We start from the raw sequence: 14,456 nt of genomic DNA on the forward strand, positions 1-14,456 counted from the left end.
ATGTCCTCCAATAAGATAGTCAGAATACAAGATAAGCATAATTGTTTTTGTTCAATTTACATTTAAACTAAAACCTATATTTTGGACCGTTTAATTTTAATTACTTACGTGCCACAATAGAGAAATTTTAAGTGCCTGTGTATCATCCATCACACTCTGTCAGAGTATCAAAGATTCCCTCTATGCTCGGGCCTCATGCGGAGTTTCAGTGATCCGAACCGTTAATGGAAGTGGCCCCACCGTTTATAACCCACGCAAAGAACATCTTCCTGATTGGAAGATCTTATCCGTATAATATTAGGGTTTTTCTTGATTAGATCTGAGCCGTTGCTTTGTTTTATTTTCGAAATTCGCGTACCAGCTTATGGATTATCGTAGCATGGGCTCCACTTGTACAAAATACAGAGAGACACGTACGGTATATACTCACGCCTCGATAATTAAAGCCCTGACAGTAGAAATCCAGTGCTCTCTCTCTCTCTCTCTCTCTCTCTCTCTGAGACGGAGATGTCGAACGTCGTGGATGGAGCGTCGGAAGATGTAAAGGAAGAGACGGAAACTCCATCACAGGAAATGAAGGAGAGAAAATACTCATGGGAGAGGTTGCGTAGATATGATTCTTGGGACGTTGAAACAGCTAGAGTGTCTGGTTCTAGAGGCCATGGTTCCAAGGTCTCTCTCTCTCTCTCTCTCAATATCCAATCCGACCATCATGTACTTCCCCTCCTGTTATTCTTAGAAACTAAAAATCAGACTGACCCAAAACTCAGGTGGGCCACACCACAAGAAGTATTTGGGTCGAGTATGCATGATTCTAAAGAGTTTGCAGATTGTGTATGAGGCCTACCGTGCTTTTACTTGTTAACCAGGATGGATGGACACCCCAAACATGAGGCCATCCCAAAACTACGGTGGGCCGCACTGCATGGTTTTCAGAGGCTTTTGGGCATGATCTTAGATTATGTGGTTCACCTTGATTTGGATCGGCCTGATTCTTCGGTGGAAAGTAGAACATGAGGGGATGAATATGATGAACGGGTTGGATGTAATGCGTACATCACAGTGAGCCCCACACGTCGCATTGTAGGTTAAGCTTAAGATGCAAAGCTTTGTAGTAGATACGGCTTCCATTTTTAGTTTCTAAAAGTCAGCCGCTTGTTCAATGATCCTGTCCGTTGATTTGGTGGGCATCACTGCAGATGGGCTGCCCTAATTTGATAATCATGTCCATCAGTTACATGGCTTCTTTTTTTTTTTAGTGGACAGCTGTTTTGTTACCTTTGATTAACTGTCTCTTGAGACGCAATGGATCTAGGATTTATAACCCTCACACCTAGGAGAATTTTTTCTTTCTTTGGGGTTAGTCTGGATCGTCCAATTTCCATCCAAACACATCAACGGTATGGATCGTTGTACAGTGGGCTTTGATTGGACGGTTGTGATTGCCCGAGTGTGACCTTAGGGATGCAACACGCATAACGGGTTCAAATTTGGACAGTTTAGATTAAGTTCAGGCGTGTAAGCTTCGATGTGTGCCTTCGTATGTAACTGTGTTTCCCATGGGTGAGTTTGGTTTGCCTGTGCAGACTCAGGATCATCCCATGGATCTCACACAGGGCAGTCATGTTGAGATGGTCTGACGATCTTAACCGTCCATGCTCTAGATGGAGCCTAAGTTATGCGCATCACATTCTAAGGAACTTACTCTGAACAGATGATTCTAACCATTACTACGTGTAGATTAATTTATAACTTATAAAGGAAATTTTTCCATGATCATATTCAACTCCAAATTAAAATCAAAGGTTAGGATCATGGTTGAATTGTGATTATTGGACCACAGCTCATTGACGGTAGGACTGAGGAGATGGATGGTTCAGATAATCGGAACATGACCCTGAGTAGCTACATGGGCCAAATGAATTCAATCATTGTTGATGGAATAGAGCCAAATAGTCCCACTTCTTGGACAATCTCAACCATCTGATTTTGGCCGTTGAACTTGGATTGTCCATTCATTACCAATGAATTGGATGGTTAGGATCATTCCATCAGTGCAGCCTTTACGATATGGTACATCCTCACTGGGTCCCACCAAAAAGGCCAGTTTATGGACGCTGATTTCCTACGAAACCCTTTTGCAGGAAGTTCATGCCATGGAAACCTAGGTGGGGCCCACCGTACTGTTTGTGAGAAATCCACACTGTCCATCCGTTTTGTGAGCTCATTTTAGGACGTGAGTAAAAAAAAAATGGGCCTGATCCAAAACTCAAGTGTATAAAAAACGTGAGGATTGAACGTCCAGAGTCGAAATATTCGTGTGGTCATAGAAGTTTTGAATCATACTTATAATTGCATTTTCAGTTCATCCCATTAGGAATGACGTTATGAACGGTAAGGATGGCATGTAAACATCACTGTCGACCCAGGTAGGTTTCAACGGTAGTAATTTTCCTAATCACCTTTTTTCCTTTAGTACGGCCTACTTGAGTCTTAGATCCTGATTGATTTTGGTCTAATATCCTAAAATGAGCTCACAAAACTGATTGACGGTGTGGATTTCTCACAAACATCACGGTGGTCCCATCTATGTTTCCAGTGCAGTAACCTCGTATTCCCAGGAAATCCGCGTCCCCAGTTTATATCGCCATGCATGTGTGCCAGCTTTTGGCAATTGTGCTGCGCGTGTATCCTGAGATGATAGAATCAACGAATGGCATTTTCGTAATTTTTTGCATTTTCGAAAATTAGATGTTTGATTAATTGTTAGATGGTAATGATTACTTGGGTTCTAAAAGTCCATAGCATGGCCCACACATTGGATGGTCTGGATGGTGGAACGCGAGTGCCGAACGTGTCATTTAAGGGTGACAAGTCACCACCGTTTTCAAAGTGGTGGTAAACTATCACACTAAACTATTTTGTGGTGCGTTTGACTAAAAATAGCTAATCGCATTAAACTTCTTCACGTTTCTTCACGGAGGATTGCCATAGGCTACGTCCGCACGTTAGCACCTTTATTCGAGTCTTTTTTAATGACTAAACCGTTGATGTGATGGGCCACACCATGGATGGGAAAGACCCAATAACGAATCTCATATTGAAGTATTTCAACCGTTTATGTGATAAAAGGTTGGAAACGTTCCAATCTAAAGATCTTTTACATTTTCATCTACCCCCGTACTAAGTCGAGGGCTATCATATAGATGGTTTGGATCACTGAAAGATGTATCCTATAGTCCAGTGGCCCGATCAACAGCAATAGTTGAGAAACCTCTGCGTTATTTTCCGCGATTTGTGGGGAAGCCGTCAGGGGTGGTGAGCAGACTAGGTGTGGACCATACCGTGGGGCCCACCTTCGTATATTTATTTTATATCCACACCATTCATCAATTTTGCCATATCATTTTATGGCATGAACCCAAGACTGTTAGGAAATTGTGGAAGCACATATATACCAATCAAACAAAGTACACACGGTTGCACAACCTAATCCATACCATGACACAAGGTGATGAGTAAAACACTATGAAAATAGAAATGACGAGAGATTGAGTCTTTTTTATTTAAACAAGCCTCCAATCTACTCCACAAGCTTTAGTTATGCCCTTTAACCCTTACGAACAAATTATAAAGCCCAATACACCTCTATTCTTCCCAAATCCCGATTACACCCGATATATAAACTATCACAATCGGAATAGGAAACAAATTCCATACTTACATAACTCTGCGCACACTCGATGGGACTTTCAATGGCATTAACATCCCATCGAGGATCTGTTGATGGTGTCAAACTCCTTCGATGACATCAAGTAATAACACCAAAATGTTTTAGTAACAATCATTGAATTTTTCAAAAAATTTCAATGGGATCAAGCATCTATCGATGGCATCGACACAACCTGTTATTAACATATTTAAGACATCAACAACAATCTCCACCATGTCTTCAATCTTCATTCATTGTAACTCCTTATCAATCACCATTTCTAAGTCTACATTTCATCATAGCTTTCGATCGTTTTTCAAGGAGAGCTTCATTACTAGGATACCATTCATCTTAACTTTCTATAGTTCAAAATTATTTTTACCGGAGTTTTTTCTACATCGAACTTTGGATTAGATACTATTGATATGTTGCTTTCATATTTGATCTACTTCCCAACATTAGCTCTGATACCACTTGTTGAAGCACCGTGGAAGCACACGGAAACAAATCAAGCAAAGTACATGTAATCGCACAACCAAGTTCAAACAAGAATAATATGAATTTTATATGAAAAAATCCTTTTCAGGGAAAAAACTACGCCACAAGGCGACGAGTAATGCACTATGAAAGCATAAACCATAAGAGATGGAGTCTTACAGATTCGAACAAGCCTCAAATCTATTCCACAAGCACTAGTTATGCCCTTGAATCCTTAGGAACAAATTAGAAAGCCCTAATACGCATATATTATTCTCAAATCCCGATTATACCCGATATATAAAGTATCACAACTAGATTACAAAATAAATTCCACACTTGCGCAAATTTGCGCGCACTCGAAGGGACTTTCAATGGCATCAACATCCCATTGAGGATCTGTCGATGTCATCGAACTCCTTTAAGGATATCGAGTAGCAACACCAAAACATTCTAGCAACCAACATAGAACTTTTCAGATTTATCGATTGGATTGACATTTGCTCGATGGCATCAAGTGGCTATCAGTGGCATCGACAGACCCTATTATTGGCATATTTAAGACATCAACAATAAATCATACCATAAGAAACGGGGTGATTGACCATTAAAACCTTCTTATGGGCCAATTTTGTTTATCAATCATATATATATATATATATATATATATATATATATAAACTCTTTTAAAATTAATAAATGTTATTTTGTTTTAATAAATTAATGCAATTTAAGTGGGCCCCATGGATTCATATTTTGATTCACAAACAATGAGCTTTGAGATTTCCACATTAAAAGCCAATGCCAATCAATGAATTTAAAGAAGTTCAATGGATTCAAGAAATTCACATTCTCATTTCCCGAGGTTATTTGACTTGGTAAATATGGGATAGGAATTGAAACTCATATATTTCCTATACATTCCCCAAATATATTGTGCCACTATAAATCTATGAATTTGGGGCAAATTCAAATTCTAAATTCCCTGAAGCTGTTTGTCTTCCAATTTACAATGTAAATATACTGTAAATGAATAATTATTACTTATATTTACATTAACATCATACCTTGATATTGCTTGTTTGTAGCTCCATTTTTGCCACTCATTTTAGGGCATGAGCCAAAAATGGATCCAAAGCTCAGGTAGACCGCACTACAGGAAACAATGGGATCAATTCTTCCTGTGGGCCACAAAATTTTTGGATCAAGCTGATATTTGTGTTTTCCCTTCATCCATGTTTACCTGACATTATGAACAAGTTGGATGACAGGTACACATTCTCGTGGGGCTTTGGCTTATTTTAACTTTCAACGATAGGTGTTCAATTCCCCTTGTTTCCTGTTGTATGGTCCACTTAACCTTTAGATCTATCTCAATTTTTAGCTCATGCCCCAAAATAAGCACCTAGAATAGGTGGAGATGCACCCATAAGTAGGCTCCACGTATTTTACAGACAATTCTCCTTTGATTTTATCATATTTACACTGATTTTCGAGGCCTACTTACACTCTAAATTCCTCTCTTCCAATCAGTTCTGCAAAGAAATAATTATTCATCTACACTCCATTTATAGTGTAAATTGAAAAAACAAAATGGCCAGGAGACTAAAAACTGGGCAAATCTTCAAAATTAGACTCTTATGAGAGCAAAAAGAAAATAGTTCATTTATAATAAATACTCTGTCACCCCAATAGATGCTCCTCAAATCCATGAATTTGTTATTTGATTCCCAAACAATACACTTTAGAATTTACAAAATTCAATTCCAATGCAAATCTATGAATTTAACAAGATCATGAATTTACTACATTTTACATTCTCATTTCCTTGATCCCAAATTTATATGCACTAGGTTCACTTGCCCCACATGCAACTTCATGGGCTAGCTTGGCTCGTGCATGTCGTAGAATAGTCACTAAATAAACCAATCTTTTATTTATGTAATTAAAATATTTATTTTGGTTGACTAATTTACTACGTGCATAAAAGAGATTACTTAAAGAAAAGGCGAGATAGTCTTTACTTGAAATAAAATGCTAGCTAGTATCAGCCTACTAGGTTCACTAACCCCACATGCAATATCATGGGCTAGCTTGGCTCGTCGAATAGTTGATAAATAAACTAATCTTTTATTTATATAAAAATATTTTAGTCGTTAAAATATTTATTTTGGTTGACTAATTTACAATGTGCATAAAAAAACGATTACTTAGAGAAAAGATGAGATATTTAAAAAAATAATAATAATAATAAATAAATAAAATAGTATCAGTGTAAATTGGTTGGGTTTGTGTCTTCTTAGACCCAGCCCATGGATGAATGGGCTAGATTTGAGTCCTCTTTATTAAGGGTACCAATGTATCAGGTTTACCCACGTGTCAACTGGCCCGGGCTGCTTTTGATATGGGTTTGGGCTGAGCTAAATGGGCAGTGGGTTGGGATTGGGTTAAAAAAATGTGGCCTGTTTAAGTGGTTCGGGCTTGAATTGAAGCCTACAGAACCAACCCACTGATATAGGTTATCAATTGGCTGAGCTAAGGAATGTGACCGACTGTACTGAAAACCCAAAATAAACTGATACATAATAAGCACAGATACACATGCATGTTTGTATTTCACCCCTAATTGGGCAGACTGGGACGCCTTTAGCCCCATATTCCATTGTTAGGTCGAGTGCAGTCATACTGGTTGGGTCCGACTGGTTGAACCCAGCCCAGTTACAATTACATGGGTTGGGTCCGATTGGACTTGGTTGGGTCCGATTGGACTTGGGCTCGATGACTTTTAACTGGGTCGCTCCCATGTGGACACTGGCCACTAATTGGTCAGACTGGGGATGCCTTTAGCCCCATATTCCATTGTTAGGTCAAGTGCCGTCGGACCCGACCTAGTTACAAGTAAATGGGTCTGGTCGGACTGGACTTGGGCTCGATGAATTGTAAGTGGGTTGCCCCATGTAGGGCGATCCACCAGATGATCAGGCAATTGATCTGTGGTCATATTCGAATCCAAGTCTCTACCTCAAAGGTACTGATCAGTAAATTCTGGAATTCATGCAGAACTGTGATTGGACGATGATCCTACAACTAGCCTTTCAAAGCATTGGAATTGTGTACGGTGATATCGGCACATCTCCTTTATACGTCTACTCCAGCACCTTCACCAAGGGCATCAATCACAACGATGACATTTTGGGTGTGTTGTCCTTGATCTTCTATACCATCACCTTGATCCCCTTGATCAAGTACGTCTTCATCGTCCTCCATGCGAATGACAATGGCGACGGTAAGGATCTCATTTATGATTTATACTTCGCATTTGTAAGGTGACCGTAGCCATTGATCTGGTGGGCCACTGCTCGAACAGGACATGGCCCAATACTGGTGACAATTATCATTTTCAACAATCAATTGAGAACCATTTGTTGGATCCTCAAGATGATCTGATAAATGGCCTGGCCCACAGACCATTTGTTTCTTATCATGACACCCCAGGCTGGTCCACTCATCAGGTGAGCCGTACGTGTACAGAAAATGGACTGCTAGGAAAAGTTTAAGCAATACACGTATGGCCCACTTGATGAGTTTGGCGCCCTATTTTTTTATAGGACACATGAACCAGATGGCCCACTTGGTGATCGTCCTGATTTTCTTCACATCTGAAGAAGATCTAATGGTAGATTTTGTATTGTCTATTAATCTAATTTGTACAATTTGATTGTGATCATAGGTGGGACATTCGCATTGTATTCACTGATCTGTCGTTACGCAAAGGTCAGTTTGCTTCCAAGCCAGCAAGCTGAAGACACAAACGTTTCCAATTACCAGCTTGAATTGCCAAGCAATCGTCTTCGCCGGGCATCGAAGCTGAAATCGACGTTGGAGAAGAGCTCATTCGCAAAATATCTTCTGTTATTCGTGACCATGCTTGGAACTTCCATGGTGATGGGCGACGGAGTCCTCACTCCATGCATCTCAGGTCTTATCTTCTTTCACTGTTTTTCTGATGGCTCAAATGTTGCACCGATAGGATAATGCTATCTGTCTGATCAGTGGTTTGTAAATGGATGGTTAGGAAGTAAAATGATGGAATTCCACATTGACTGTGACGCGGGGATGGACGTGATGAGGTCGATCACCATCTTCATCAAGGGGATAATTACTCTGAATCCACGGAGCTTCACTGGACTCGTCACAGATATTCCTCAAATCCACGAGGAAAATTAGAAATAATAGAAATAAATTCTAATAAATTTGAAAATAGATTGAATAATGATATTAAAAAAAAATGAAATTACAACCCTTTAAATAGTAATATCAAACATAGGTTCAGAATCAAACTCCAACTCAAACACCCTTTAAAAAAAAAAGGTGACTTACTATAAATAATAAGTTATAGTAAACTTACTATTTATAGACAGTCATGATTTCTACTAGACTTCATGGTTTTTGACCAAAAATAATAAGTGTCCAATTTGGCCTAACCACGTTGTTCTCCTAAAATTTCTAAGCCCTTTTCATGTTGGGCACAACTCCTAAAGCTCAATAGTTAGGATCCAATTAAAACTAACTATAAATAGTAAAAATATAATTAGTAAAAACAAAATTAAAAGGGATTTTCCACTGTTGATCTGATGGAATCTCGCAAATTTGACGTGGGCAACCTGGTGTAGTGGGTTGATTGGGTAAAATAGCTTCTCCTACCCAAAATCATATATGGTACATCGAATAACTCATTCCGGTTTGCGAGATATGCCTGTTTTAGGGTTTTGACGGTCCCAATCACTTCCGCATCCGATCAGGCCTTCTCAGGTCCATCCTGGACATGAAAGTGTCTGTGACCCGCTCTACATCAGAATGGGGAAAGATCTGTTGATGGGGCAGTTAGGATCTTCGGATTGGTGCACTTTGGGGTAATGGGCCGACCATAGTGGGGATCGAAAGATGGACGGTCAGATCGCTGTATACCTTACCTTCTGTGAGATTTCGATGGCATTTCTTTGTTGGTGTTGTAGACCAAAAGATTGTGTACCTTCAGAAAACACAGTTGTTATGCACGTATCTTACTCCATGCAACAATTAGTGCATCATAACATATTCAAAATGAAATTTAAAAGTTTATAATTTCAAATGCATATAGATTCCCGCCAACTATCTTAAAATGATGGGAAGACGATGTGCATACCAACTCTCCATGCTCCCTTAACTAAAAAATTAGATGATTTTCACCGTCCAATCCTTAATGACTGGGAAAAGATCATCCCAGTAGACTAGCAGGATCGTCCCATCCATTCGGTCTGTGGACAATAATCATTTCATTTTTGACAGATCAAGGGTTCAGATCATTCCTCTTTCATGCCACATATCCAATTTTAATCACCAAATAAAGAAATCTGTGTCCCACTTGCATCATTATCATCATCAATGGTGATAGGTTTTGGGTCCTTTGCTGACGTGGAATTGTTTTGAAATTTTGGTTGTAGTCTTGTCTGCTGTGGGTGGGATAAAGAAAGCTACAAGCGCCATGACTGAAGGTATACATTATCTTCTGTACTCTCTGTGTCCATGTACACACCTGGTCCTTACTCTGTTATCATAGAGCTAGACTATTATGTTTGTCACTTTGGTTTTTCATCAAGATTCACCATGTAGACAAGATCTGAACCGATTGTCAATCATGCTATACCTTTGATGGGGCAGACCCCAAAGATCGCACCAATCCGACTATCCTATCCATTCTATCAAGGGACTTTTGATGGGAATAAAAATACAACAGTTATAAAAAAAGGTCCACAAAATTTCCTTTGACTGTCCATTTTCTTCCTAAATAATCCTCCAATCAGATGATTATGATTGTTCAATCTGTTTGAATTTTTTGGTAATGGCCCATCCAAGGTAGGGCCGATCTGATGATCATTTTGGATCTGGTACACATTTGATATGTGGATGAGAATAAACTCACCGAAAATAAGGCCAGGGCACAAATGCTGTGATATGCCCCACCCAAAGTAGGACCCACATGATGATTGGTTATGATCTTTTAATACAAGTGACCCAAGTCTTTTTCTTTTCTTTCTAGGAAGGATTGTGGGGGTATCAGTTGGCATCTTGATCTGCCTATTCTTAGCTCAGAGATTTGGAACTGATAAGGTGGGCTACACTTTTGCGCCAGTCATCATCGTGTGGTTCCTAATGATCGGCGGCATCGGCATTTTCAACTTCTTCGAATACGATCCATCCGTTGTCAAGGCCATCAATCCAAAATACATCATTGACTATTTCAGGAGAAACAAGAAAGATGCATGGATTTCTCTTGGCGGCGTTGTCCTCGCCATCACTGGTTAGTTGCATCCCTCTCGAATGTGCACATTTACATTCACTTACAAGAGAATGTTCATGCATGTGTGTGAACTGTGATTACATACTTACAAAACAAATCTTGAGGTGAAGAGAGGTGACCAATAGCACATGACTTGCTATCATAGCACGTGGTCTCCAGGAACATCTCCGGACCCAAAATTAAGGATGGTCCACTCATCAAGTCAGGCAAATGTATGTCCAGAATATAAGAGTTACAGACCATCAATCATGTTTCATGCTCATCTTCTAGCCTAATTAGATAGAGCCACAAAAAGTATTTTTCTTCTGTTCTTTATTTTATTACTCTCCATCAAATCTCAAGTCACAACATGCTTATTTATAAAAATGATGAAGATAACCCTAAAATTTGGTCATGTGGTACCAATAGGATTGGTTCATATGGCTGTCCACCATTTTGAAACAGTCAAAATAACTATCGACCTATTCTAGAATGGTCTAGATCGTTATCCCTCATCTTATAATGGCCAAGATCATTGTCCACGTAATTGTGAACGATCTAAAAAGTTATCCAGCTCCTTTTGAAAGATCCAAATTACCGACAACCTTAAACGATGTAGACTGTAGTCTACCATCTTAGAATAATGTAGATCACTATCCATGATCTTTTGAATGGTTTAAATCATTGTCTATGGTATACCATTTTGCAACGGTAATTTATCATTTCAAAAATAGACAAACGGCTTAGATTCGACATTAAGTGGTAAAATAAGGAGCCCTCTTGAAACTGTGGGTGCTAATATCTAACAATATGCGCGTGCGCACACGTGTGAGATTAGGTAAAAAGACTGGTGTATTTGATAAAAATCTCATTTCACACAAATGTTGAGTAGATTGGCCTGATTTTTGGGCCAAGGCATGTTCATGTGGCACATGCACTTACAATGATCTGATGCAACAGGAACTGAGGCGATGTTTGCCGACGTTGGGCACTTCACAGTCCGTTCTGTACAGATAAGCATGTGCTCGGTAACTTTCCCGTCTCTCATTTTAGCATATGCAGGCCAAGCATCGTATCTTCGTTTGCACCACAGCCACGTTGGAGAAACATTCTACAAGTCCATACCAGGTAATGGAAGCCCCAGTTTATTGCTCTAATTTCATGTGGGACATTGAACAAACACTTCCTTTTGGACCACTAACATGGGACTGATTATCGTGTAGAGCGTTTATATTGGCCCATGTTCGGGGTGGCTGTCTTGGCGTCGATCATCGCCAGTCAGGCCATGATATCCGGTACCTTCTCCATCATCCAACAGTCCCTATCGCTCGGCTGCTTCCCTCTAGTGAAGATCATCCACACATCCTCCAAGTATGAGGGCCAAGTCTACATACCTGAAATCAACTACCTGCTCATGTTTGCCTGTGTCGCAGTTACTGCCGGATTCAAGACCACCGAGAAGATTGCCAATGCATATGGTATAAACCCATCACAATTCATACACCATGGGCTAAGATTTGGTCTTGATTTTAGTCCAACTGGTTTGGCCGTCGCTAAAATTTCTCCTGACTCAGGTCAAGACTCAGCCTAGTCTTGAGCTGAGTCAGGCATATATATTCTCAATGCTGACTCATGGTGCCAAGGCCGTACCAGACTCGACTAATATCAAGTCAACTCAGATGAGTCGGTCTGAGTCCGAGTCATCAATCACAGTCTCTGTGTAAATGATTCTTTCATAAGGTGAGATGGTCGTCGATCTAGACTAATCATCTATTGACTACCATCTATAGATGGCCACAATTGAAAGTTGCTCTGGACATTAACTCAAGCATACCAATTGTGTCCCTTAAATGGATGGTAAAAATGAAAATGGCCAACCTTGACATTTGAACATTGATGGCTAGGATCATTTGTTTGGACTACTTTTCTGGAGTGGGCCATCTATATCGTGACCCATGAATGGGCAATTCTGGATCCAACGGATTGGATCAAAGCGGGCTGTTTCTATTGATCTTGATGACTGGTATCTGTCATGCAGGGATTGCCGTTGTGTTCGTGATGACTCTAACATCTGCATTGCTAGTGTTGATAATGGTGATGATATGGAAGACCCACATCATCATTGTGATCTTATACGTCTTGATCATCGGCTCCATCGAACTCTTCTACCTCAGCTCCGTCCTTTCCAAATTTGATCAAGGTGGCTACCTCCCACTAGTCTTCGCCGCATTCCTTGTATCTGTAATGTTGATTTGGAACTATGTATACCGAAAAAAGTACATGTATGAGCTCGACAACAAGGTCTCGCCAGACAAGATACGGGAGATCGCCACTGACCCCAACTTCCGCCGCTTGCCGGGGATTGCACTCTTCTACTCTGAGCTTGTCCAAGGGATCCCTCCCATCTTCAAGCACTATGTCGCCAACGTCCCCGCGTTGCACTCTGTGCTAGTGTTTGTATCAGTCAAGTCACTTCCCATTAGCAAGGTCCCACCTGATGAGCGGTTCCTATTCCGCCGCGTGGGCCCAAGTGAGTTGGCAGTGTTCAGGTGCGTGGTGCGGTACGGATACAAGGACGTGCAGAATGAGCGTGGGTCGTTAGAACGAGCATTGGTGGACCGCCTGAAGGAGTTCATCAGAGATGAAACATGGGCTCAGCCAATGGAAGTGTCCCACCATGATGGGGAGAATGGTGGTGCAACACCAATGGTGGTGGGCCACCATGATGGGGAGAATGGTGGTGCAACACCAATGTTGGGCCATGATGGTGGAATTGACGGTGTAGATGAAGAGGAAGAGAAGATCAGATTGGTGGAGTTGGTGGAGAGAGAGATGAACGAAGGAGTAGTGCATTTACTAGGAGAGAGTGAGGTGGTAGCGAGAAGAGGAAGTGGTATTGGGAGGAGGGTTTTGATAGACTATGTTTACAATGGCCTGAGGAGGAATCTGAGGCAAAGGGATGAAGTTTTTGAGATTCCTCACAAGCGTTTGCTGAAGGTGGGAATGACTTATGAACTTTAGGAAGAAAATTTAAATGAGTGCTTCCCATGATCTGGGCCGTTCCTTAAGTGGGTCCCTTCGTTAACGTACGGTGACCTGAAAACTAGGCTAGTTTGCTAATCAGGTAGGCCACATGTGCATTAGTCGAACTTGCATTGCATGGTCTGTGGAGTGGAATAAGTGAAGAATCTTATGTTTTATATATACTCTCTCTGTGTGTCTGGAAGAATCAAAGCTTATGTAAAATAGCTGAAACTCAGAAGATTTGTTAGCTGTGATGAAATATATGAAATATGAGGATATGATGATTCTCAACCGTGTTATCTTGGTCTATATATATAATATTATTCCAATGTGAACTAGTTATGAGATATTTTCTGTAACAGATGTGATTTGGAGTTGGGTCCTTACTCATGGCTCAGTGGCAATATGGGTTCGAGTACCCACTGTGTGTGGGCGTGAGTGTAAAAAAAAAAAAAAACAAAACAAAAACAAAAAAAAGAATAATGAAGAAGAAGAAGAAGAAGAAGATTTGGAGTTTGATAATATTCAAGTCTACCAATCTCTAGTCATCCTTAGAAATAGAACGGAGGAGAGACCTTTACAAAAATATCAGCAATCTGATGACATACATCAAGATGGCACAGGACGGCCTTTTATTTGTGCAGAAAATGATAATCAACTTCAATGTAATTTGTTCAAGGATTGAAGATGGGATTGGTGGCTAAATGAAGGGTATTGATTTTATCACACCAAAGTATAGGAAGGCACCAACAAAAAATGCCCAAATAATATTAGGCCCAAAGTATAAAGGTTCCAGATCGAAAGCGAAGTCCATGGTCTACAGCTCCTTTCAAAGAGCAAAGTATTTATTTAATGGCTTGCAAATGTTTGGTTGTAACGATATTCATTAACTACAAAAGTGAAGTCCATGGTCTACAGTTACTT

At 40.3% G+C, this 14,456-nt stretch overlaps 1 protein-coding gene across 2 annotated transcripts; it reads left to right on the plus strand.

Annotated features, from left to right (window-relative positions):
* The first annotated feature begins 461 nt into the window (after positions 1 to 461).
* Positions 462 to 13,816, plus strand: LOC131231373 (potassium transporter 5-like). Of its 2 annotated transcripts, XM_058227540.1 has the most exons (8): positions 465 to 672; positions 7,250 to 7,475; positions 7,920 to 8,168; positions 9,673 to 9,723; positions 10,269 to 10,529; positions 11,469 to 11,636; positions 11,732 to 11,986; positions 12,547 to 13,816. In XM_058227540.1, exons 1-8 carry the CDS (start codon positions 508 to 510, stop codon positions 13,527 to 13,529), a joined length of 2,358 nt encoding a protein of 785 aa, XP_058083523.1. In that variant the 5' UTR covers positions 465 to 507; the 3' UTR covers positions 13,530 to 13,816. The 2 variants fall into 2 exon arrangements, with proteins under 2 accessions (XP_058083524.1, XP_058083523.1); XM_058227541.1 differs by lacking the exon at positions 10,269 to 10,529 and having other exon boundaries at positions 462 to 672.
* Positions 13,817 to 14,456: the final 640 nt, after the last annotated feature.

This window comes from Magnolia sinica, chromosome 17, assembly GCF_029962835.1.
Source record: "Magnolia sinica isolate HGM2019 chromosome 17, MsV1, whole genome shotgun sequence".
NCBI lineage: Eukaryota > Viridiplantae > Streptophyta > Magnoliopsida > Magnoliales > Magnoliaceae > Magnolia > Magnolia sinica.